At 50.6% G+C, this 27055-nt stretch overlaps 1 protein-coding gene across 1 annotated transcript in view; it reads right to left on the reverse strand.

The window, feature by feature from the left end:
* The window catches only part of CEP192 (centrosomal protein 192), a 1919503-nt gene that overhangs the window by 1571736 nt on the left and 320712 nt on the right, over positions 1-27055 (reverse strand). The window contains exons 8-10 of the mRNA XM_086965571.1: positions 2448-2594; positions 1295-1409; positions 1016-1197 (exon numbers count right to left, since the gene is read on the reverse strand). Coding sequence (XP_086821697.1) covers positions 1016-1197; positions 1295-1409; positions 2448-2594 — 444 coding nt within the window. The remainder of the gene's footprint in view (positions 1-1015; positions 1198-1294; positions 1410-2447; positions 2595-27055) is intronic.

Raw genomic sequence — 27055 nt, forward strand, 5'->3', positions numbered from 1 at the left:
GCATGAAAAGTTCAAAAAATTACATTTATCCTATTTCATTCCTATGTTGTAGCATGAAGTACTGACCAAAGGAAAGAAATGCTCAGTGGGGTTATTCAAGCCTCTCCTAGTTAAGAAGGCTCACAGTAGGTTACTTAGCAAGAAAACTAAGTGGACAGAAGTTAATGAAAAGCCTTTATAAAATTAATGGGACATAGAAATGCTGCCATGCACAAGAAGGCAATAAAACATATTAAGGATTCTTCTCAGAGTAAAGTTCTGGTGACGTTTGGAGCAAGTATATATTCCAGAACATAGAGGACAATGAGTAAGGATAAAAAATTGAACGACCTGAACCCAAACCCAATGTACATCAAAAACATCTGAGTCAGGGAAAAATATCCTTAGGGTAACCAGGTGCAGAATATAGTGTTTACTTATTACAGGGAGTTTTGCGGGGCCTGGCTGCTTCCTCACGATGTTATTTAATTGCCTGCTAATCTGTTATTTCTCACGTGTCCGTGCCTATCCCGGTGGAGCCTATATCCCCAAGTGCCATAATGAGATGGTCGAACTGTGTACATGTGTTGTAACGAGGCCAATTGAGTTTTTTTAGTATCTGTTACATAAACTGAAAAAATAACGTTTTTTAAAAAAAATTAACAGGTGCAGAATATGCACGTATAGATTTGAGGAATTTATTCAGAGTAACTGATCAAAAGGAAAAAGTGCACTGTACATGGTTAGGGCCAAATATAAAATCAATGCGTGACTGGAGTTGTAGTTGTTTTCAGAAAGAGGACGTAGACTTAATTCTCTGTGATGTAGTTCTTAAAAGACACGAGTTTTCAGTTAATTTCTAAAATGGATACACAATGACGAGGGGGGGGGGGGGACAAACAAACTTCCGGTTCAGTCCGACAATGGGGATATGAAAAAGGCAAGGAATCCACAGGTATAAGTAACCATCAGAAATGAGGGATATTTTTGCTACCAATTGAAACTTTCCCATACATAGCCAAGAAAAAGATCTTACCTGTATTAAAGGTTGAATAAGATTTTCCTGTTCCTCTCCAGCTACATCAGCTACATTTCTTTCAATAAATCCAGATTTCGATAATCTGGACTCTCTGGCATTAGTGAAAAAGGAATGTAAAACAGACACTCGTCTGTCGTCTTCACTTCCATGGTTTCCTTCTCCGCCAACATCAGAGCCAACTATAAAAAGCAGAGCAGTGCAGTTTATAAAAAACATTAAAAACATGAAAACAATCAATTTTAAATAACTCTACCAAGTATTCAATTATTGACATACCAGTTTGAGAGGAAGTGATGACCTGACCTTCAGCTGACTTTCGGAATTTGGAATCTTCATCGGAGTTGCCACCTTCCAGGCGAGGCCTGAAGCTGTTCCTGTAATCTTCAGCCACCTGCTCATGAAACGTCCACAACAGTTAAATTTTTAACACATAAAATGACACCTACAGTAACAGACTTTAAATTCACAGGCACACCCTTCATTGCCAATTTCTTAAAATGTTGCTACAATTGGTAAAGACACAAAAATGTGCTTTAACAAGAAAAATAAAAGCCCGGGGATGCGGACGGTCATGCACATGGATCGATGGCACACAAGAATGTCCAAAACACCTCATCGGGGATTTTTAAGAATTGCAACTACAGGTACTTGTTCACACGTCAACAAAAAATATTTTAAAGCTACTGGGGAAATAGACTCGGAACTAAAAATACTGAGTCACAACTGGCAAAGATACTTTTCTAGCGCCGTACACTACTGACAAATGATAACAGAATATGTAAAAAATAAAGAGCGAGTTAAGAAGGAGAGTACAACTGACATTAAATGACACAGCAAGCTGACTCTTTATGAAGGAGTGACTGTCCACATTAAGCATGTTATCGTAAGCTTGCATGCAGAGGCAGAATTTAAGGAATGCGTTGGAGTAACCTACACATTTTGACTAACAATGAAACTTGTACTGGATTGACTGGATTAAAGGCATCCCTCTCAGCCATATTTAATTTTTAAAACCTATGAGTAATGTAGAACAAATACCATTAAGAAAGAGTGGCTTTGGTTATTACCCTAATGTGCATTTGTTGTTCACGTCCACTGCTTACTCACAGCGTAAAAGACATCATGTATACGTTATAAATTACGCCAGACAGTGAATAAGATCAAGTTTAACACAGACACTGTTGAAGGAGCGCTTTTCGATAATTACACATGTTCCTGGGCATGCTGCTGAGGTACAGCACAAGACGCCAAAATGTTACGCAAAATAAAAATAACTTTTTAAAATTATTTAAAACACAAAAGGTACAACACAAACTGCTTACACCAACAGTCCAATTTCAGAAATTGAAATGGTGGGTAATTTAGGAAAACATCTTAAAATAATTTTTCTTAAAATGTCAAACCTATTGCAACAAAAATAATTACATACCAACAGCCTTGGAGAATTGCTACATAGATTTCTCAAGATTGGTTGCTGAACTTGCTCTAGGGGATTTTCCCCAACATCGTCATCACTGGCAGGGTCAGATTCCATACCAGTGGCTTCCACACGAAGACACAGCATCTGAAAGTTATCCTAGAACATAAAACATGTTAATTTTCAATCCGTATGCTTGACGTTGTATTTAAATGCATCTTATAAGTGCCATAAGTATTGGAGGTGAATGGGAAAACATTTATCTGCACTATTCCTGCCATTTTTAATAATTGCAAGAAAAGATTAATCAAAATTAACTATTTCAATCCATACACAAATTTCCTCGAGAAGCATCAGGGGACAGGATTTGAATGCAAACCATGAGTATGACACATAATATACTAACAGTGTAGACCTTCTTTAAATTGATGTGCAGCCAAGAGTAAAACTCAAAAGCAGGGTACGTGCACAGCCACAGCAAGTACACAGATGATGTCAGAGTCTATCATGACTCAATGTCATTTTTTGACAAACAGATGACTACCACTCGTTCTTTCTCAATCCCACTAATAGGGTATCGATCAAGGAATAGTTTGTTACCAAACAGAATGTCAAAAAGGATCACTTTTGAGGGGTAAGGCAATTAAGGTCGCTATTAATGTGAATAAGCACATTGAAGAACCAGAGTATCAAATGAAAACAGGAACTGAAGGAAGAGAAAACAGCAATGATTTTCAGCCACTAAATCTGAAGAAAAATGCTCACATGAGTGTAGGAAGGTGGATATCTGACAATATGGTTACCCCAACTTTTTGTCTAGTGTTTTGCTGGTTTTCGATGTAGTTGGCCTGGGATCCTGCTATTCAGGGCCCCAGGCTATCTGCTCTCTCTATAAAATGGACTCCATGTACTTTAGGTACATACCTGATTGGGTATTGGGTCACCTTTGGGAGCCCCTGTATAGTGTACCATAGGTACCCAGGGCATAGGTGCATCCAAGGCCTACCAGGGGCTGCAGCATGTATTATGCCACCCCTGGCTGGCGATCCAAACTGACACCACAAGCTGATTACTCAGCTTGGGTAAGGTGGTGTAGCACAAGTTACTACTTGTGTAACGATATATCTGTAAGAGACATTAGTTAGTGATAGATTCCTTACCTTAGAATATCCCCAGGCGTCAGACTGGATCCGGAAAGTTTTGCGTAGCAGTACCCTTGCGCGTCGGTAGGCGTCGTCTGCGGCTCCGCGTCCGTCGTCGGCGTCGTGATGACGTCCTCGGAGTACTTAGACGCCGCCTCCGCGTGCTGACGTCAGTTCTTAACCACAGCTTTTCCGCGCCAGAAGCGCAGAGCCATGACCAAAACCGACACTGGTGCCAAGAAACTAGGGCCCTGAAACGGGATGACCTTAACCCTAGATATCGGTTCGCAGAACGGGGAGGATGGGTGTGTCGGTAAGTAATCTATCACTAACTAATGTCTCTTACAGATATATCGTTACACAAGTAGTAACTTGTGCATCTGAAAGAGACACGTTAGTGATAGATTCCTTACCTTAGAATAGATACCCCAGCAATACCATCCCCGTGGTGGTGGGTCTGCGAACCAATATTTACACCAGAAAGTCCTGGAGAACGGAACGGCCGAAGTAACCATCCCTCCGGACTTGACTGTCCAGGCAGTAGTGCCTCGCAAACGTGTGCAACGAAGCCCACGTAGCAGCCTGGCAAATGTCCTGCAAGGGCACACCTCGGCCCAAGGCAGTTGTAGTGACTGTGGCTCGAGTGGAATGAGCCCGCAGCCCAACAGGTGGTTCCTTCTTAGCCAAGGAGTAACACGCCTGGATGCACATGATAATCCATCGAGAAATGGTCCTCTTGTGCACCGCTTTCCCTTTCTTAGCGCCCGCGTACCCAACAAAGAGTTGATCATCCACCCGGAACTGGCGTGTGCGATCCAGATAGAACGAGAGCGCACGTTTTGGGTCCAGACGGTGGAGCCTCTCCTCCTCTCTCGAGGAGTGCCGAGGCGGGAAGAAGGTGGGCAATGTGATGGACTGCCCAATGTGGAAGGCCGTGACCACCTTTGGCAAGAAGGAGGGCCTAGTCCTCAAAACAACCTTGTCCGGATGGACTGAAAGGAAAGGAGGCTTACAAGAGAGGGCCTGGAGCTCACTCACTCTCCTGGCAGAGGTGATGGCTACCAGGAAGGCAGTCTTCAAAGAAAGAAGGCGAAGTGGACAGTTGTGAAGTGGCTCAAAGGGAGCGCACATCAGAAAGGTCAGAACCAGGTTCAAGTCCCACTGAGGCATCACGAAAGGAACAGGAGGAAAGGTATGAGTGAGGCCCTTCAGAAATCTGTTAACTATGGGGGACTTGAACAAAGAAGGTTGGCCAGGCAGCCTCAGAAAGGCTGAAAGAGCCGAAAGATAGCCCTTGATAGTGCCCAGAGCAGAGCCCTGCTGGGCAAGAGAAAGAAGGAAGAGAAGAATCTCAGAGAGAGGGGCATTGAGAGGATCCACAGCCTTTGCTGTGCACCATGCCACAAATCTGTTCCACCTGCAGGCGTATACCGTTTTTGTGGAGGGACGCCTGGCTGCCAGAATGATGTTGCAAACTTCAGGAGGCAAGTCAAATGGCCTCAACTGTCGCCGCTCAATCTCCATGCATGGAGGTGGAGACTGGACAGGTTCGGGTGGAGGACCGTCCCCTGCTGCTGCGACAGAAGGTCCTCCCGAAGAGGCAGACGAACCGGGGGATCGACTGACATACTGAGTAGCTCGGGATACCAGTACCTTCGTGCCCAGTCCGGAGCCACAAGGATGACTTGTGCTCGGTCGCGCTTGATGATCTTCAGCACTCTGGGCAGAAGAGGTATAGGCGGAAAGGCGTACAACAGACCGCAGCTCCACTCGCGACGAAAAGCGTCGCCGAGCGAGTGCCGCCTTGGAAATTCCAACGCGCAGAACTGATGACATTGCGCGTTCTCTTCGGTGGCGAATAGATCTAACCAAGGCTCTCCCCAAAACAGAAAGAGACCTTGCGCCGCGTCCGAGTTCAGACGCCATTCGTGATCCATCGAGCACCGACGGCTGAGTTCGTCCGCCCTGGCGTTCAGAGAACCTGCCAGGTGTTGAACCACCAGAGTCACGCCCTGATGTTCCAGCCATTGCCAGAGGCGCAGAGCCTCCTGGCATAGGGTCCACGACCCCACCCCGCCTTGTTTGTTGCAGTACCACATGGCGGTGGTGTTGTACGTGAACACCTGCACTGCACTCCCTCGGACAGACGGGAGGAATGCTTTCAGTGCCAGACGAATCGCCCGCAGCTCCAACAGATTGATATGGAGCCGGGACTCCGCCGGAGACCTGAGTCCTCTGATCTCCGCCTCTCCCAAGTGGCCACCCCAGCCCTGGAGGGACGCGTCCGTCACAACTACGTGCTCCGGTTGGGGAAGGGAGAGGGATCTGCCGTTGACCCAATCGCGGTCCGTGAGCCACCACTGCAGCTGTCTCGCAGTGCCCTCCGAGATCAGGACATGGTCGGAAAGGTTGCCCCGGTGCTGGGCCCACTGAAACTTCAGGTCCCACTGCAGAGCTCGCATCCGCCACCGTGCGTGATGCACCAGAAGGATGCAGGAGGCCATCAGCCCCAGAAGCCGCAGCGTCAGCCTGACCGAAACCCGGGATAACGGCCTGAAGATCGGAATCAGAGCCTGAATATCCCGGACTCGCTGTTCGGGCGGGTAAACCTGAAACTGCGCCGAGTCAAGAACCGCTCCGATGAAAAGGAGCTTCTGAGAGGGGCACAGGTGTGACTTCGGCACATTGATGGAAAATCCCAGCCTGTGCAGGAGATCCGCCGTAGTCTGGAGGTGGTTGACGACTGCCTGGGGCGAGCCCGCCTTCAACAACCAGTCGTCTAGGTAGGGGAAGACTGAAACCCCTAACCTGCGCAGGTGAGCTGCGACCACCGCCATCACCTTCGTGAACACCCGTGGGGCGCTGGTAAGGCCGAAGGGGAGCACGGTAAACTGAAAGTGCTCGAGGCCTACCGTGAACCGCAGGTAGCGCCGGTGGGTCGGCAGGACGGGGATGTGGAAATACGCATCCTGCAAGTCCAACGCTACCATCCAGTCTCCTGGGTCTAGGGCAGCTAAGACCTGAGCCAGTGTCAGCATTTTGAACTTCTCCTTCCGGAGGAAGCCGTTGACGTTCCTCAGATCCAAGATAGGGCGTAGGCCCCCTTTGCCCTTCTTGGGTACCAGGAAGTAGTGGGAGTAGCAACCACGACCTACTTCTGGCCCAGGAACGCGCTCGATGGCCCCCTTGGCCAAGAGGGCCGAAACTTCCTCCTGCAGGAGCCGCAAATGATCCCCCGATACGCGGTGGTGTTGCAGTGGCATGGCTTGAGGGGTCGTCTCGAAGGGGAGGGAGTAGCCCCTTCGGACGATCTGAAGCACCCACCTGTCCGAAGTGACTGTGCGCCAGTGAGAGTGGTGATGGCGAACCCTGCCCCCCACTGGCGTCACATGGGCCGAAAAGCACGGACTAGGAGGGTTTAGAGGCGGATGCTGCGGGGGCAGGTGTGGACTGGCTCCGCTTGCCTCCCCGACCGCCTCCACGGCGGTTTCCACGGCCGCCGCCGCGCTGGACGACAGTTTGCGGCGAGTGGCTGGCGACACGCGTGGAGACGCCCCTTCCGTGGCCACGAAAGGAGCGAAAGGCACCCACTTGCTGGCGCGGGGCCGAGAGGCCCAAGGACTTGGCCGTAGCCCTGGAGTCCTTAAAGCGCTCAAGCGCGTGGTCTGCCTTGTCGCCAAAGAGGCGACGGCCATCGAACGGCATGTCCATGAGGGTATTCTGGACATCAGCCGAGAAGTTGGCGGATCTGAGCAAGGCGTGGCGTCGAATTGCCACCGTCGTAGCCATCGCTCTGCCCAGCGAATCAGTTGTGTCCAGTCCGCACCTGATCGAATATTTCGCTGCGTCCCGGCCCTTCACCAGGGCTTGGCCGAGTTTGGCCCGTACCTCCAACGGACACTCTGGCAGCAATTCCGCCACCGTTTCCCATATAGAATGGGTGTAACGGCCCAAGAGGCATGCGGTGTTGGAAGACCGCAGTCCACAGCTAAGGGACGAGAAGACCTTCTTGCCAAAGGCCTCGTACCTCTTGGATTCCCGATCAGGGGGAGCCGACGGGAAGGCGGTCTGGGAGTTAGAGGCCTGGATAACCAGACTCTCGGGGGTGGGGTGGGTGGACAGGAAACATGGGTCGCCCGGAGCCGGGCGGTGGCGTCTGGCCACGTTCCTATCTACAGGCGAACCTGTAGCGGGCCTGGACCAAGTGCCCAAAAGAACGTCCGACAAGGCCTCATTAAACGGCAGCATAGGCTCCATGGAGCTTGACTGCGGCTTAAGGACCTCAGTGAGGAGGTTAGTCCTCACGGCCGCGACGGGGAGCTCAAGGCCCAATGCCTTAGCAGCCCTCATCAACACCACACTATATGTCACGCCCTCCTCCGAAGCCACGGAAGGAGGAGAGACGAATCCAGTGTCTGGAGGTGTCCAGGCCACTGGCCTCCCCAAGGTCTCCTGTCCAGTCCATGCTAGACTGACATTCCCTTGTCAGAGGGTCCTCAGACCCCTCCCAATCCTCCTCGTCCCCCATCTCCTGAGACTCAGGGTCGTTAGTGAATGAGGATGGTTCATAGGGATAGAAATCCCCGAACGGCGTCGGGATCGGCGCCGACGGGCGCCGTCCCGACGTCGGGACCCATAGAGAGGAGGTATTGGGGACGGCGTCGGCCGGGACCGACGCCGGAGGGGACACCACACGGACCGACCCCGGGGGGGTCGTAAGGTCCACCGGGGACGTTCCATCGCCCGACGAGGGTCGAACGGCACCCTGCGGCGTCGGACCCGAAGGCACCGACGACGCTGGGACCGCCGAACCCTGCGGCGCAGAGTCCGAGGGCAGCGGCGGCGTCGGGATCGTGGAGCCCTGCGGCGCCAAAGACGCCGGCGGCGTCGAGGCCGAAGCACCCGACGGCGCAGGGTTGAACCCGACCCACTAGGGCCCCCAGACGGGTTCGCTGGGCCCGAAGGCGCCGCGGAACCCGTCGGAGAAGAAAGGGACCTCATGGCCATGAGGAAGCGCTCTATCTCCTCCGGCGTCGCGTTCAGCCCAGGGACCGGGGGGTATGGAGCCGAACGCGGCGCCCGCGACTCCAGAGGAGCCGCGTGGGCGGTGTCACCCGAACCCCCGGCCGCATCGCGCGAGCGTCGGGGGGAGTCGGAAGAGCGATGATGTCTCTTCGACTTCTTATGCTTCTTACCTGACGACTTGGACCCGGAGGAGTGGCACCGACTCCCGGAGCTGTGATGGCTCCGCCCCCGCGACCTGTCCCTCGACCTCCCGTGGGACCGGGACCGGGACCTCACACGGCGCGGGGCCGACTGGCGGATCTCGAGTCGCCTGCGGGACCGCTCCCGCCTGGCCTTCCTCGAGAGGGCCCGACAGTCGGAGCAGGCCTCGTCGTCATGGTCGACGCCCAAACACGTCAGACACAGTTGGTACGGATCTGTAACCGACATGAGTCGCTCGCAATCGCCGCAGTGCTTGAAGCCGGGCATCCCTAACGGCACCGTCGGAGTCGTGAAGACTTCGAAAGAGATCAAAAGATCCAAAAAGTTAGACAAAAAATGACTAGGGAACTGCTTTTTCCAGATCTGCGCTGGCTGGCGCGGAAAAAAGAAGAACTGACGTCAGCACGTGGAGGCGGCGTTTAAGTACTCCGACGACGTCATCACGGCGCCCACGACGGACGCGGAGCCGCAGACGACGCCTACCGACGCGCAAGGGTACTGCTACGCAAAACTTTCCGGATCCAGTCTGACGCCTGGGGATATTCTAAGGTAAGGAATCTATCACTAACGTGTCTCTTTCAGATATCACCCCTTACTTAGATATAGTATATCTATATCTACCTTATATATAGACACAAAGTAACCTATACGTCACTCCTATGGCAGGCCTTAAAAATCCTGGAGGCAGAGTGCTTGGTTTTAAGTGAGAGGGTGCCCTGGCATGAGCTGAGCCCCTCTGCAGCTTTCGGAACCAACACCTTATAGCTGTTCTATGACATAGCCATACCATATACTCTTAAGTGCATTATAATCCTCGTGGTTAATGCTAACTTTGGTTTGGCTTTATCAAAACATGTTGTGTAAGGTGTCAAACACTTTGCAATACTACCCCCCCCCCCGCCAATTGTGGCAGCGGGGGTAGCATTCCACCCTTCTGGAGGGAAAAGACATGTATGTTACTGCTTTACCCGGTTAAAGTTAAACAGAGCCTCAGCATCACAAAATGGATGCAGCTGCCACAGACACGAGTCTGACCTCCTGCTGCTGGCGGAAACTCCAGCAAGGGAGGCCTGGACAATGGGTTTCCTGTCGAGGGAGGTGCTAGCACCTCCCCAGACAGCCTGTAGTGGATTGGGGCAGGGTGGTTGAATGGTAAGATGCTTTTCCAGACACTGCCTGGGGCACACAAGGTGCTCCATGCATAGCCCGGTTCAAACCAGTTGCTGGGGCACTCCAGTCCCGCTCTGGCGCAAAACTGGACAAAGGGAAAGGGGTGTAACCACCCCCTTCCCAGGTCCACCCATAGGAGGGACCTAGCAGGTAATCCAGCCCACTTTCTTAGTATAAAGATCGGTGCTGTGTCCCCAGGACTTTAGATTATCCTGAAACGAAACTCTGAAACGAAACTCATGGACCTTCAACGTTCTATTCCGACTAGAAGACTGAAGACTTCTCCATTGTGGTCAAGGAGTGACCACCCTGTGCAAACAGGCACCACCAGTAACTTGTCGGTCTGCTTTGTCGACCCTCCAGACGGATCGCGAAGACTCAGCACTCAGGAACTGGACTCTCCGACTTATCCGACTCCGGCCCACATCCGCAACAAATCGGAGACCCGTGGCGGACCCGGGAGACGTGGGACCGGACACCCTAAACATCCTGCATTTTGCAAACAGCGCAACTACTGAGGCACCCTTGCAGTTGTGCATTGGGGTATAAGAAGCCCCAGACCCGAGCGCCATTTGCACCGAAGCTCAGCCCTCCACGAGTGCCGCGTGGGTCCCGCTCTTGCATTTCAGCTCAACGTGGCTTACCGGTTGCTAGCCGTTGGCTAGTGAGCCCCCTGAAGCCAAACCTTTGAAACCAAACTGCTTTCCTGGTTGCTCCAGGCTTGCTCCAGCTTACCCTCAAAGGAGAAGCTCCCCAGACCTTGCTGGTCTGACTCGAACCCAATCTTCACTCCTGCGTGAATTGCGTTTGCCAAGCCTTGTTGAGTCCAGTCCGGATACCGACACCGCAGTCAACTAGATCCTTCGTGGGACAGCTTGAATCCAGCTCCTGGTCGTCGACACCTCCTGGTCCTCATGGCTGCAGAGACAAGCTTCACCTCTTCACCTGAGATCATTGCGACATCACCTGGTTCCTTCCTGGTCACTAACTAGTGACCCAGAGTCTGTACCCTCTGCTTTCAGGTTCTTCAGTCCTTCGATCCACCCTTCGATCCACCCGGACACTCTTCCTTTGGCCGACTGCAGCACTTTTGCAGATCTCCATTGAAAGCATCGACGAAACCAGACACGAAAATACACCTTTGCACCCGGCTTCCCTGGGTGAGGTAACTCGAGTACTCCGGTGCGCCCGTGGGTATTGACTCTCCAAGTGTCCTAGTTTAAAGGGGTTTTGTCGTAGTCCATCCAGAAGTGCCCTAAAACAGTAACTTTGTAACTTCTTTGTTCTCCATTATAAGTCAATGGTAACTCGCGACTGTGTTTAGACACTGCACGCGTCTGCCGTGGGTCTCCTACTTCCTAACCTTTGGTTGTTTAGTGTAGCCCCAGCGATTCCCTAGGCCCTATGCCTATTCCCTATTCCTGAAGTGGTTCTTATACCACTTACTTAGTAAATGGCTTGTGAGGCCCCTAGGGCAAAACTGTATTTGTGCAACTTATCGTATGCTAATTGAGTAACTTGTGATGTACTTCGACCTCTGAACTCATAAAGAGTGCAGAGGGGTTGAGTTAGACATAAATGCATATGTATTTGCTATATACCTTGTGTGGTGTCCGTTCATTTGGTATTCAAGGGATTATAATTGGAAAAACAGCTTGCTTTACATGCTCTCTGAAGTCTTAGCCTATGACTGCTGGTCCATGCTACCACTAGGATAGCTTGTCTATAAGGTTGACTTTACAACCACCATCAATAAGGGTCATTTAGACTGGTGCAAGGTGCCCACTAGAATAGTGGACATCATATGCCAGGCTAACTTCTCACAATGAGCATAGTCCTGAAGGAGCCAGCACACAGGCAGTGAACAGTCTGCACTTCCAGGGCCGCACAGGATAAGCCTCACTTGGGCGCATACCATCACTAGAAAACTGCTCTTACAACTTTGACATAGAATAGACACTTTACAAGAGTGCTGATAGTTCTTTGTTGGTGGTGACCCACAAAATAAAAAGATTAATCGACCATATCCAACTAGTTCCTATCTTGCAGCAGAGCAGTGTCTTAATAATGTAAACCTATGGGTGGGAATAGCTCTTTGAAGTAGGGGGTACAGGAGCTGTGTTAAAGTGTCTTCAGAGTCATTCTGAACACAGATTAAATTTATTAGGCCAGATCGAACTCAACCGCATTTGGGATCTCCAAAAGAGAGCACAGATTTCCCGTTAGGTACCATTTTGTGGACACTTCTGTGCACCACACCTTTTAGTTTCCTTAAAGAAAATTTGCTGAACAGTTCATGTATTTGTAGTAGAAAGAGAAAACCGGAATTCCAGACAGCCATTAAAGAACTTCTAATTCAGGCATACTTGCAAACTTTCACAATGTCCTTTTGGGGGGATTGATGTGTCATGATGTAGACACGTTTGGACTGCAGAGAAAATCTGAGCTGTATTTATACAAACATTTCTAGGAATGAAAGGGCAAAAATCTAGCTCATACGATTAATAGAAAATGTTGTATAGCTTTGGTAACCTTTGCTCTATAACATACTTTGCTAAATCAGAAATGTTCTTATCTTTGAACTAAATCAATCGCTTTGCCATAGGATGGGGAGACTAGAAATAAGCAACAAACGGTTATGGTCCTGGGGGAGTAAAGAGGAGGGTGAGTCACATGGCAGGTCCATGGTTTACATTCCATGGTGCCACACAGATATTGTGTTCAGAAAAGGGGGTGGTGATGGACAGAGTCTCTGAATTAAGCAGAACACTCCTACCCAGTCAATAGATCAGGGCTTGATCCATCACCGTTCTTTAGCTCACTGCACCATCCCAGCTCAGAACCTGGCTACATGCAAATTAGTCTGTCCCTGGCCCAGTGCATCATGGGAACAGGGCAGACCAAACAACCAAGCAAATTCTTATACTGGAAAGGAAACAAGCTTCCGGGGACCGGTTTCTGGCATTACAGCCGTCTTCGGCCCGGCTTGCTTGAATCCTGATGGTGCAGTGAGCAAGGGACTCACATCTGAGCATACCCTTCCACGCTTATGGTGGACAAAACGATTCAGAAAAGGGGGTGGTGATGGACAGAGTCTCTGATTAAAGCAGAACACTCCTACCCAGTCAACAGATCAGGGCTTGATCCATCACCACCCCCTTTTCTGAATCGTTTTGACACCACACAGGTTGTTAAGAAAATAAACAGATATTTATTAACTAACATACACCTCTGAACTCTTTATGAGATCAGAGGGCTAAGCACATGACAAACTCTTAGGAAAAATACGTTTAAGTTGCACGATTTACAATGGTGCCCTAGAGGCACGACAGACCATATACTAAGTAAGTGGAATGTGAAAGTCGATAATAGGAATGGAGCTGTCCAGAGGCTGTAGGATCGCTGGGACCACGCTATACTAACTTGAGGTAGGTAATAGGAGGCCCACGGAACGCGTGTGCAGAGTGTGAACTCACACGCGAGATGCGTACAAACGTCTATGGACAGTACAGTTTAAAGAAAAAGGTGAGTACGGACGTTCCTGACTAGATAGGACCAAAACGAAAACGGAACTGGACACTAGGAGAGTCGAGCTACCCTTGAGCACCGAAATGCTCGTGTTACCTCACCCACAGGCTGCGGGTGCATAGGTGCGAAGTCGTGTCGGGTTTCCGCGTCGAAGTCTATGGAGCCTTGAAGAAAGATGCTGCAGGCAACCAGGAGGAAGATGTCCGGTGCAATCCAAGGGTGGATTGGTGAAGAGAAGAACCTGAAAGCAGAGGGGACAATGTTCAAAGTCACTAGCCAGTGACTGGAGTACAACCAGGAGTGGAACCAGATGTCGTCGTCGCGATCAGGTGAAGGTGGACGCTTGTCTCTGCAGCCACGTGGACCAGGTGGTGTCTTAGACGACCAGGATGGAGGCACGAGCTGTCCCACACAGGCTCTCGCTGTCGGCGGTGTCGTCTTAGGATTCGGAGTCAACAGACCTTGGCAAAGGCAACCCACGCGGTGAGTGGAAACGGCGTCTGGAGTGGACCAGGAAGGTCCGGGGTGCTCCTCTTTTGGAAGGGAGCAAGGGCCAGTCTGGAGCAACCAGACCAGCAGTGAAGATTTCTCAGTTCGTCATCTAGGAGGCCACAAGCCAGCCGGCAAGTGACCAGACAACACGTCGAGCAGCAAACAGGCAGAAGGGCCCCACGCAGATCTCGTGGATGCTGGAGGGCTGGTCTTCGGTGCAGGAGCTGCTCGGGGTCGGGGCTTCTCAGTCCCCAAAGCACTTGGATGAGGATACCTCAGGAGTCGTGCTGGAGCGAAGTGCTGCTTCTTCCAAGATGGCCGGTCCCACGTGTCTCGTCGCACCCACGGATCTCAGCTGAGCTGCAAATGTAGGTAGAGGTCGGAGAGGTCTGGGAATCCGGGTCTCGTCGGGCTCTGAAGTCTGGATCCTTGCAGGAAGACGACAAAGGGAAGCCGCGGTACGCTGATGGTGCCTGCTTGTGTAGGGTGGACACTCCTTGCCCACAAGGGAGATTTCTTCAGTCTTCTGTGGAGCAGAATGTCGAAGTCCAGAGTTTCTTCTTGTAAAGTTGTTCAGGATAATCTAATTTGGAATGGGACCAGCTCCTACCTTTATCCGGCTAAAGGGGGCTGCACTACGACTAGGTCCCTCCTCTGGGTGGGACCAGGAAGGGGGGGTGGTTACACCCCCTATCCTTTGTCCGGTCTTGCGCCAGCTCTGGGGCTGGAGTGCCCCAGGAACTGGTTTAGACCGGAGTATGCACAGGGACACCTTGTGTGTCCCAGGCATGTCTCATTTCTTTCAGCCCTGTCCTACCTAATACACAAAATCCTGTCTGGGGTGGTGCTAGCACCTCCCAAGGCAGGAAACCCTTTGTCCAAGCCTCCCTCGCTGGAAGGACTCCCAGCAGCAGGAGGTCAGACTTGTGTCTGTGGTGGCAGCATCCATTTTGTGATGCCGAGGCTCGAGTTAACTTTAACCGGGGTTCACAGTTACATACATGTAGTGTCCCTCTAGAAGGGAGGAATGCTACCCCCGTCGCCAGAATTGGCGAGGGGGTAGTATTCCAGTTCGTATGACACCTTACTCGACATGTTTTGATAATGCAATACCAAAGTTAGCAAATAACCGCGAGGATTATAATGCACTTAAGAGTATATGGTACGCGTTATCATGGAAACAGCTAAAGGACTTGGTTCCGAAAGCTGCAGACAGGCTCCGCTCATGCTAGAGCACCATCTCACATCATTCCAAGCACTCTGCCTTCAGGATTGATAAGGCCTGCCATAGGAGTGACTGATAGGAGGATATGTGTCCATTTTAGGGTTAGATATAGGGATACTATATCTAAAGCGAAGGGTGATTACACCACCTTGCCCCAGCTGATTGATCAGCCAGTTGTGTCAGATTTGGATGGCCAGCCTGGGGTGGCATAATACATGCTGCAGCCCCTGGTAGGCCCTGAGTGCACCTATGCCCTGGGTACCTAAGGTACACTGTACAGGGACTGATAAGGTGATTCAGTATCCAATTGGTTATGCACCTAAGGTACATGGTTGTCAATTTAGAGAGAGACAGCTAGGCTGTGGGTTTGATTAGCAGGCCCACAGCCAGGGAAAGTCGTAAATCAGTGAAGCAAAAAGCAAAAATCGGGGGTGACCATAGGATTGCAGACCCCACTCTCCTACAAACGGCATGGTCACAAAAGTAGTTAACAAATCCAAGAATCATTCCTAAGGTTCCATCCCAATTTCATTTTAACGAACCTGTGATCCTTCAAACATTCTTCTCAAATCTGTCATCTTTGGCTGAGAAATCTCTTCACACCCAAAACATCAAACGCTGTCTTAAGTTCTATCTGCAAAGGACATAGCAGATTCAAAAGGCTGATCAACTGCTGGTCTACTATGCTCCTCAAAGGCCAGGTACTTCAGTTACGAAGGCAACCATTGCACAATGGATTGCAGCTACCATTTAACTCTGCCTTGTTAATGCGGGTAAACCACTTACAGTCAAGACTAGGCCACATTCCACTAGAGCAGTATCTTCCTCTGTTGCTCTTTCTGCTGGTGTCCCGTTGGACAAAATATGCCGTGCTACAACGTGGAAGACCACACATGTTTTGACGTGGCATTACTGGCTGGATTTGCCAACCAACAATGATGCAGCTGTGGGACAAGCAGTCTTACAGCTTCTGTTCCTATAAGGTAAGCTTCTGGTCATAGAGGTATTTTCTTTTTAGCTTTGTGTATCATTTCACATCATGTTACCACCTTTTGATTTTCATAAATATATTTATTGTACGCTAATTGTAGATGTTACACGTCATCCTCTGAGGGTGTGTGAATATATATATCAGTTAATTGTTACAACTGCTTGCTTATCGGATTTAAGCATGTGAATCTATGACATTTCCAATACTGGATAAGAGAATTAGTTACTTACCTATAACAGCAGTTATACAGTATTGCTATCTTTCACAGATTCACTTGCAACCCACACCCCTCCTCTGAGAGCCCTCCCTTTTCCATTTTTTGATAGTATCCTCACCTTAGTGCTTGAAAATCTGTGAGATTCAACCTCTCGTGGGAGTGTTCTACAGGGTGCCATCACCAGATTGGTGATAGCCTAAGTTTGGTTCTTTTTTACAAAATTATATGGATAGGCTATTGCAAGGACCTTTGCATTGCATTGTAGTATAAGTTTTTTTTTTTTTTAAACCTTTATTGTTCAGATAAGAGCATACAAATACGGGCCTACAACCAAGCAGGCCGGCCACGACACATTATGAAAAGCACATAAATCAATAAGGAGGATACCCGGTAGCACCCAGCATTGTGAAAGCAATTAGGTCAGTCTGAGAAAAGCTGAGCACGACCGCTGAAAACAGGATCAAAGAAGGTTAATTTTATAATAGGGAGTATAGCAGGATCAGTTGCAGTTCCCATAGCGGGCTACGAATCAAGCATCAAGAAATAAAGGCATCGATAAAGACGGTTATCAGCAACAGTTCACATCAATCAGGATGTAGACGCCATTTTTCAAATCAGTGCCCACCGTGGCCCATCGCTTGTCCACCGACAACCCAATTATCGTACTGATACATAACGGAGGAACCAGAACAGCAACAGTGGTTACAATCATCCTCTATACTAACCTAAATAATAAGGAAAAAGGGAGATTATAAAGAAGAAAAGAAAGAACGGCGCGCTGCTGCACGCGCCCCACAGCGATAAAGGCGCGCAGAGTGACTGAGGTTCCCGCTATCGGGGTTAGGGCGTGCAAGTCATAATATATGTGCAATCAATACCGTAGAAAGAAGAACTAGCCTCCCGTCCCCACCTGCAATCACACCATGTGAGACACGCACTGACACGGCGCCCCGATAAAGGGATACAAAAGAGCCATAGAACTAAGGGGAAAAAGAACAGATAAAAGGCCCCGACCCACCCACCCCACCCTGCACCAGGCTACGGCCTACCCCCCCAGCAGCGTGCCTGTCGCCCTAAATAGGAACCCAAAATATAGAAAAAGTCAGAGAGAGAGAAAGGAACAAAAGAGGCAAAAAGGGAAAAGAACCAGGGGGGGGGGGGGGAGGAGACCATCAATCGAGTCATTCGGCCCCTGCCCCCGCCTTCCCACACATTTATGCAACAGCAAAACGAGATCGACACAGTCTCAGGTATCATAACCCCTCAAAGGAATCGTCCATATTGTCGTGATTGGGGGCATTCCTCATCTCCATCCGTTTACCAGTAGTCCTCCGGGTTCAGTCCGGCTCACCCCTGTCCTTTCCTAGTCATTGCCACCATACGTGATAGAGTAGTGGGGAGCCAACATTTCAAGGTGGAGAGGCCACTCGATCGGAACAAAACGGGGCAAGGGTGTGAACCAGAGGACCCCGGCAACCAGCAACAAAGCAAGAACTTTTCACGGCATTCTAAACTTTCCACTAGTGACAACTGGAGCGGCAAACAGCGTGGGTGCAGTCTCGCCTCACAGGAAAGTAAAGTCTCCCCCGCAAGGCAACAACGGGACCTCACCGAAGCAGATCGAATCGGCAATCCACATCGCTCCCCGAACAGTCTAGCAGGAATGGGCCCCAGCGTGGAGCCCACACCCGCGCCCGCCACAATCAAAGCTACCTGGAGATTCGGGGCCGCAGGCGTACAGTCTTATCGATGCACGGCGGCAGCACTCCCCGCAGCAACTGAGGGGGACAAAGCAGCGCACACTCTAGGTCGAGCCACGTTCATGAGGGACGGCCCAACAAAAATGGCGGCAGACCGTCTATCTTGCACAGGGGCGACGGGGGCCATGGCCGCATGTAAAGACTGTAGGGCGTCAAGGACATCGCCAAGCGTGGGCTCACGCTCACAGGACCAGGCCCGTGCACTTAACCGACACAGGTTCGCCGCCCTGAGTAAATCCGTGACCCAGGGCGTCTGCCGCCATCTTGCGGGTCCAGCCGCGTCTCCACACGCCTCAACTTCTGGAGCGGGCTCTCAAGCAAGGCCACCGCTGGAGTACACTCGAGCCCCAGAAATGGCAACCTGGGTGCAGAAAGGAGAACCACCAAAAGGGGGGTCCGCCAGCGCCACCGCCCCGTGGGCGCCACACGCCGACTCCGGGCACAGGGCTTCAAGATGGCCGGACAAGGCAACAAAGGGGGTATCCTCCTGCGCGGTCTTACCCCATCCACGGCGTGTCGCGCCCTACCACGGGGCACACCGGCCGCTGGACCGGGCCCGGTCAGTCTCCACCGGCATAACCGCACAACGGCCTCTCCCAGCCGACCCATCTCCTCCACCAGGGCCGCCGACAACACCGTCATTCCGGCCGACCTACACAGGCAAGTCCCCGGTCTCCACGCCGCGAAGGCCCCGGATCAAGCAGGAGCACAGCTTCGGATCCGCAGCTCGCAGGAGCCCCCGGGTCAGACGGTGAGTACGAGCGTTGCTTCACCTTTCCATTTCTTCCCGAGTGTGTCGTCTCGGGGCAGGATGCTTGGCAGGATATGCGTGTTGGGCAGGAAGGCTGGCGGAGCCGAGCTACAGTGCGGCCATAACGGTCGTGAGCTTGGCTCCTCCCCCGTAAGGTTTTGTTTTTAACTACTTTTGTGATAGTACCGTGGGACTCCCACCTCGAAGACAGTGATGATTCAAGCAAGTGAATCTATGAGAGATCCAATACTTAATAATGTGTTATTCTTCCTTCAAGAAGAATCCTGTTAACTGGATTGCAGCACTCACCAAAGCATGATATGTAACAATTGTGACACTGCACTGCAAAATCCACACACTGAGAAGCACTTACAAAGGCAACTAAAGGCTAGCAGCCAATAATGATTAGATCATTAACTCAAGTGGCTCAGATCCCTTTTCGGATCAATCTGCAGCTGCATCTCTTCTTTTAGATTGATATAGTATGATGACAAAAACAAGCTGGTGGTGTGTTGGGGTGGCGACATGATGGCAGCTTTAAAAACCAGGCTCCAGTGAACATGAAATATGCTAATGCTTGTGGATGCTGGCACAGCAAATGCTTGGACAAAAAACATGCATTGAGAACTCCATAGCCAGCAACAAATCTAGCCAAAATAGGTAAACGTCAGAATTGCTTTAGAGGTCCTGAGGCAAGCAGGGGTTACTAGGCCTCAAACAATATGGTGGAGACCTTTTTACATTCCTGCACCAATGACTGACCTATTCGGGTTCCTCAAAAGGGAGCACAAAGTACACCTTTCCAGCACTTGACTGATTAACAATGGAAGAAGTCCAAGGCTTCTCAAGGAGGTAGTGTAGAGATGTACAGTCGGAAGTCTACAATCACACAATAAAACCTAACAATTGTCCTGCCCAGTGCTTTAAGTTTATGAAAAAGTAAAAGTACTTTATTATACCAACTATGCAATAGATAATGCAAGGGAACACAGTTCTAATAAGATGCTAGTTAAGCCAACAGATTTATCAAGGCACATTGCCGAAAAGTGCTCAGAGTACTTTGTGAGCAGGTTACTGTGTCTGTGACATGCAGGCCAGTTACTGTTTGATTTCCCTGGTGCAGCGGGAACCCAGCTAGAGGGCCCCACTGGGTGCGCTACATTCATGTAGCCCTACACACGCTCAGCATTTCAAGAGGACCTGGAATAGCCACAGACCTTCAATGAAATGGCTGCAATCGCTAGCAGTGCATGTCCCAAATTCACACAAAGGATGATGAAATCTCACACAGGTTACTAGTGCGTCTAGTGAGGCCCCAGACGGGGTATAGGTTATGGGAGGAGCTATCACGTGTCACAGATCTTGGATGACTAGCACAAGAGACTGTGGGAGGCAGTTCATATTTCGCAGAGCCTCAGATTCTTAGGGAGGAGCCAGGGAAACCCACTTCAGCAAAGGTCAGGTAGTGTAACATGCTTTCTGATTGTGGGTGACCGTGAGCAGCAGTCACACTTGAGATTAGTTGTGCAGCACACCAGACTCAAAGAGTGTGCGAATGTGTGGAAGAGCTGGGGTGCAGTGAGCTCAACCCCAGCTCTCAGGTCAGATCCTGCAAAGTCCCTGCAGTCAGTTAGCTTGTCTGGCAGTTACCCCTTCCATGTCATCAAAGCTGGGCTTCTCTCTGGGCAGACTTTACCCTTCAGGAGAGGCCTCCACTCCCATTTCTCAGCAGGTCAGGAAGACTGCTTTCAAAGGCACAGTTAAGTCTCCCCTCCGGCAAGTAGATGCAGACTTTAAAGAGACGTACCCTCGCCTCCGGGGGACAGGTCGCCAGTGACACCAACTGAAAATCTGTAAAGTATATCTCTTCTGAGGTGCGTGGAGAAGATGGCAGATGGGTGAGACACGTTTTCATCTCTCTCTGCTCCCTGCCGGAGGCCCCGCTAGCAAAAGTACACCGAAAATGGAAGCAGGGCCAACCTGATGAACCGAGACGCCTCAAGCTTCAATGTGGCTTGCCCTGAGCGACACTGCTCTGAAGTGACGGATGTGCTTCGCGGATGGGCGGGCCTAGCAGATGGCAGCCGATGGCGGTGACCGGATCCAGGAGTTGAGGGCTCAGCCGTGAGCTCTGAGGAAGCGCGGCCTCGCTGTTGGTGTCGGAGCCGATCTGCCCGACAGGGGACCGCTGGGGCCAACTCTTCCTGCCACGCTGGACCGAACTGGGCCACGGCACACGGCGAATGCCTGTTGAGATGCTGCGGTGCCGGGCAACACCGCACTGGTAGCGCCTGGCGGCTTGCCTGGACTGGCGTGCCGGGGTTCCCCTGAGCCTCCGGAAGCTACGCACCACATTTCGCCACCTGAGGCGGAGCAGCTCTGTGGGGAGACACTAGAAGCGGAGCGAAGCCGGGCCTCCCGTGTCCGGTGAAGACCGGAACGAATCCCAATGCCCTACAAGGCCTGTGGGATCCCGGGGAAAACTTGCACCGCTGGATGCCATGCCTGCCAAGTATCACGCATGGGGTGTGACACTAACGCATTTCAGTGTGGTGTTCCGCAACACCGCACTGAAATGCATTGTCATGCATTTTCCATCATGCCAGTGTGAGATTGGCTACGCGGTGGTACCAGCGCGTGCCTCCGGTGCCTATAGCATATTCTGTTCCTCGGCTCTGTGCTGCTTCCCACAGACTTGCGTTGCCAGCAGCACTCTGGCTCCGTAAGTAAATAGTTAAATATCTGACTGTTCAGCTCTGGAGTCAGTGCTACAATGTTATAATCTGCCTCCCCTGCTGACTGGCTGCATTTTAATTTCCTGCCGCAGGCGCGGCTTTCCGACGCCACTGCCTCGCACTCTCATCTGACTGGCAGCTGACACCGTGGGGGCCCGGGATTGGATGTGACCTCGTCACGTCCTGGAGGAGCCAAGAGGAAGTGAGGTAAGGTCAGAGAAACGGCAGGGAATTCAAGTGTCGGCGAGTGCTGGTAGTAGTTCACTGCTCTCTGCCCAATAAAACCGTGTTAGATCGGCGGGAGGCGGCTAGCATCGAGTGACTAACTTGCCACTCACTTGAGTCTTTCATGGCATCAGAGGCGCCATCAAATCAACATCGTGGTGATGATCGACCGCCTGCGCAAACCAAGAAGTGCGGGGCGGCTACAATTCAATTAAACTTGTGGCAGCGCTGCTCGTAGCTTGACAAAGGTGTGCAATGGTTAATTAATCAAACAGGCAACAGGCCCGACGCGACCAGCAGCTCAGCTAAGACCCCCACACAGACAGGGGCAGCCACTGGAGTTGCTGAGCCACACCATCATGCCCAGGCCGGTGTTGCTGCTGCAGGGGTCATTAGGCAAGCTGAGGCCGGCCCGTATGAAGAATCGTGTCGCAAAGTTTGTAAGTAGTGACTGCCTTGTGATGTATTTCTATACTGCAATTTGTTTTATTAATGGCGCGCCACGGTGCTGCCGGTCCACTACATTATTTTACTAATTTGATTGAGCTTGCATATTAACTACATGCAGCAATAGAGCAGGTCTAGGGAAAACTAGGCCGGTTTAAACTTGATCAATTGCGGAGTAGCAGCGGCACTAAGAGTGACCGTTCGCCCTCTGCCTCCAGAATGCAGCAGTAGGGGGTGCAAGAAGGTCTGCATTGAGCAGGGGTTGCTGAAATCAGACTGCAGCAGAGAAGGTATTGAATATACCGATAATCGGATGAACGGAATGTACACTTCCTGAACTTCAGTCAATGGTGGAATTTTTGGAATGGAGATTTGTTTCTATTTAAGCCATGTCATCTGTTTTAAAGGGACTAAGCACAGGTGTAAATAAAACCCAAACATAACTGATGTGGGAGGGTGGAGCACTGATAAATGGTTCGTACCTGCCCTTCATGAAGACAAAGGAGAAGCAGACGGTTGGAGAGGAGATATATATATCTGATTATACTTCTGAAAACAAATGTGTGTAGGGCCCTCTCTGTTCATCTGGGAGTTATGTTAGACTTGCAAGTTCTCATAACGTGTTGCAAAGGAGTCATAGGGACTCGTTGAGCAGGTCGTATTCTGAGTTTTCATGCCGTGCAAGTTTCAGCTTAGTGCCGAATTTCACTGTGTATCTTTATTTTTCTTGTTTTTGTTCATGTGTGCAGGCCTACTTGGCAATACCCCGGATAGTTAATTGTGTTCTTTCGGCCACAGCCATGATTCTCTTCTGAGCTGCCACCTGTCTGCCCTGTTACAGCTGAGAACTGACTGTACATCACATTGTAGTCTGTCTTCTCACGGACTGTAAGCTGTGTTAGTAGTCGCTCGCACCTGGTCCAGGTGGTTGTGAGAGCCACTCTGATGCTTGCCACCGTAACTTCTCAGTGCGCCAAGCATAACTGAGTCAGCAGAGCCTGTAGTGTAACTGTGTGTGACAAATTGCGAGTGGGGTGATGGGTTTGGCAGGTAGTTGGCGGCCTGCAGGACCAGGGCACACTGCTCCGTAATACTGTTTGTGGATTATGATGTGACTCGTTTTAGAGGTCCTCGTTGCTCAAATGGGTGGAATTCCTGTAATTTATATGTTTTTCTTGTTTTCATTGCTAGATTTTGCTAGTGAGAAAGTGTCACTCATAGTGGTGGAAATGTCACTCATAATTACAATGAATTCAAGAAAATGTCACACATAGCAATCTGAAACCTGGGCAGCTATGGGATGCTGAACTGGCCTGCTCAGCGGGAATCGCCTAGACCAGTGTGCCTGGGCCCCATTAGCTGCTTTGGGCCTGGCCGTCACTGCGCAGCCACGGAGGTGTTGGGAGGCTGACTGACAATGAGTGACAGCAGGCCTGGGTCATTGATCTATCCCGATCGTGCACCTTGCAGGCCATGTGCCCCCCACCTCGACTGCCGGAGCAGGACTGCTCCGTGTGAAACCCCCACGGAGAAGTATTTGTTAGCCTCCTTACCATATTAGATCGGAGAGGGCGGAGTCCACTACTGGGCTGCTGTACCCGAGAGGGACCCACGAGGTAGCAGTTGCAGACGACGCGGTTTTGACCACAATTAGCAAAAATATATAGGTAGTAGTGTTCCCTTAAAGGGAAATGTCCGCACATTCACTAGGCAAAAAATAATCTAACAATAATTGAGCGTGAAAAATACAAATGTTCTACTATATTTCTGTACAAGGGTGCTCAATTAGCCCCAAACACCTACTACCTAACGGTGTTGTCGACAACTCAATGTGTAACCAATTTGAACACAAAAACTGAGGCTTTTACAGCACACCACTTGTCCTTATTTAGTCCTGATTAAGTTTATCACACATTGTGGGTATATATATCCCTACACTACAAACGGAGACAATTCAACAATATTAATCAAAAACTGAAATCCAGAAAAATCATTCTTCTCGCTGTTCAGCAGTCTTTATTCATATAAAAGTACTAAAACTCCCAGCACACGATTTGCAGACACGAGTTTCGTCTTTTGCTTAGACTTTTTTAAGGCATGAACGTAGAAATCAACAATCCGGAATTGAAAATGAACCGCATATATTCTTGCGTTTTAGTACGAATACCGGATTCCCAGTCTGGATATTTGTTCACAGCGTCCTACACAAAACCACAAACAGTCCTGCTTTCCATCCATTGGATCAGAATAGTCCAATATGTTTCAGAGCAGGGTGTGGGCAATCATTTGGCCACTAGACTCATTCACATCCTCTATAAATTGTATTACACAGTCTAGTTCTGTGATGAATAAAACGCTCCACGTAAAAGAGTCCAAATTGCCTGTTCTTTGCAACTCGTCAAAAGGACCCTTATTAATGTCCCTGCTCCAGTAAGAGCTATGACCTTTCAGTCAGCCAACGCGTCCTCCTTTAATGCTCATACGGAAACTGTACTGGCTTTCCCATCCACAGCTTACAGTAATACTCTTGTGGAAATAGCCAGACAAATGTCACCCGTACTTAACCTGTGCGGTCCAACCATAATACGTTGTACCCTTGTAATTTTCAATAGCTTCAGCCGATTCGCATGTCCCCACAATCCCAATTTGTGGATGGTGTGCTGTAAAACCTTCAGTATTTGTTTTCAAATCGGTTTTGACCACAAGTTAGCTGCGGGTGGGGGGGATGTACCTGGGAGACAGTGGGTCCGACAGAGCACTACATCCGGCAGCGGAGGCCCCTTTAGGAACTGCATCTGGCCAGAAGGTGAGGAGAGAAGGGGGTGGCCGCAGCAGTGCTGGGGTGCACCTCCTCTCCCTCCTGGGACTACCCCCCTTGACATCAGTGCACTTCGTGGAGGTCGGTGAAGGCCCCCACCTTCCTAACTATTGTTTGTGCCTGTAGAAGCAACTGAACTGCCTGGCGCACGGAGTGGCCTTGGGATCCCAGCACGCTAACTTAGGACTGCACTGGTCTTTGGCTCTTGGGACTATGTGCTGCATTTTCTGATAGAGGCCCGACTCCCCCATCTGCCCTGTGGAGGGAAGGGAAGGTCTACCTACTCTAGCATCGAACGTAACCGCCCCCGCAAGCGGACCTTTCTTCGCGCAACAGGGTTGGCGGGTATGGGTGAGGGACCGGTGCCCCAGCTGGGCCTCCCCAGATCTCTTCTAATCCCAGATATAAAGCTGCAGCTGTGCCGCTGCCCACCCCTGCCCACCCCGTCACTAGATAAGCTTTGTACATGACACTTCCCCACAGCAGGGGCTGCTGAATCTTACATCATGGCTTCAGGGAAGACCAAGAGAGACAGTACAGTATAAGACATGCTCCTTCGACCTTCAGGCTCTACAGCTGGAGATCCAAGCCTGCCTTTAAACAAGGAGGATCCATCAAAAACCACTCGGGCAGAAGCACCGGTCACTCAATCATATTTCGAATCCTCTTCGCATCCCTCTGCGACGACCTTCATTCCTTCAAAAAATAACTGGCTGGGGAGCTACGGGAGGTCAGCCAAGATGTGGATGGCCCGGGGGACAGAGTTCCCACCCTTGAAGATCACGAACAAGGGGGTGAAGAAGTCCTAGAACAACTCCAGCAGGAGATCCTGCGTCTTTATGACCAACACCTGGACCTCCAGGGGCACTCAGAAGACCCTGAAAACAGGTCCTGGCGCGATAACATTCTTATAAGGTGCATTGCTTCTGGGGCGGAGGGATCAGACATTGTTGCTTTCGTGTTGGAACTGTTCAGGGATATCCTGGGTGCTGGCCCCGAAGTAAACATCAAGATAGACCGTGCACACACAGTAGGACCTCGGAGGGCCCCGGCCGGTCCCCCTCGGATATCCTCACTTGCGTTCACGATTTCACTATTAACGAGGAAATCATTAAGGTAGCCAGGGACAAACACCTCATCCAGTTCCAGGGTCACTACTCTCCTTATCAAGACTTGGCAATATCCACCCTTCAGAAGCGTAATGCCCCCGGCCGCTAACCTCCCACCTACATCTGCTCTGTTCCCTGGACGAGGTGCACAAATTGCTTGGCATAAAGGACTCTTCTTCGGAGCTCTACAGCCCTGGGAGACAGGGCCGCGAGAAGGAGCTTTGTGCCCTGGAGGGCCCATGATCCTCCCCGCCTGGCCTCCAACCAGATCCCAATCCCATTGCCAGATAGAGACAGGCGGTCCCGGTTCCTCTGGCGGGAGACTTCACAGGGCTGACGACCACTTCACGCTCTCCATGCCCAGCAGTGCCTTAGGAACCTTTTCACTTCCTTCCTCATTAGACCCGGTGACACGATGCACACGCGCTCTTCATTATCATTCTCTCCCATTCGACCTGAAAGCTCTTGCCCTCGGGACAGACCAAGGCTAATTTATTGCGACCTAGGGATCTACCAAAACCACCACTTACACTCAGTCCCAGACTGACTACTTAGTGATCCTCATACTCCACGTTAAGGGGCTCAACCACACATTGAAGCAGAACTCCATTCTTTCCTATCTAGAAAACTCTGGGGCACCCATTTGTCTGCTACAAGAATTGCATCTACTCTCTAAAAGTCAGCACAGACTTCGCTCAAAGGCATTCCCACATCAGTTTTTTTTTCATCTCTTCCGTCTAAGACAGCAGGAGTTGCGATTTTGATATCCAAGACAGGCCCCTTG

This window comes from Lissotriton vulgaris, chromosome 4_1 (assembly GCF_964263255.1).
Source record: "Lissotriton vulgaris chromosome 4_1, aLisVul1.2, whole genome shotgun sequence".
Lineage (NCBI taxonomy): Eukaryota > Metazoa > Chordata > Amphibia > Caudata > Salamandridae > Lissotriton > Lissotriton vulgaris.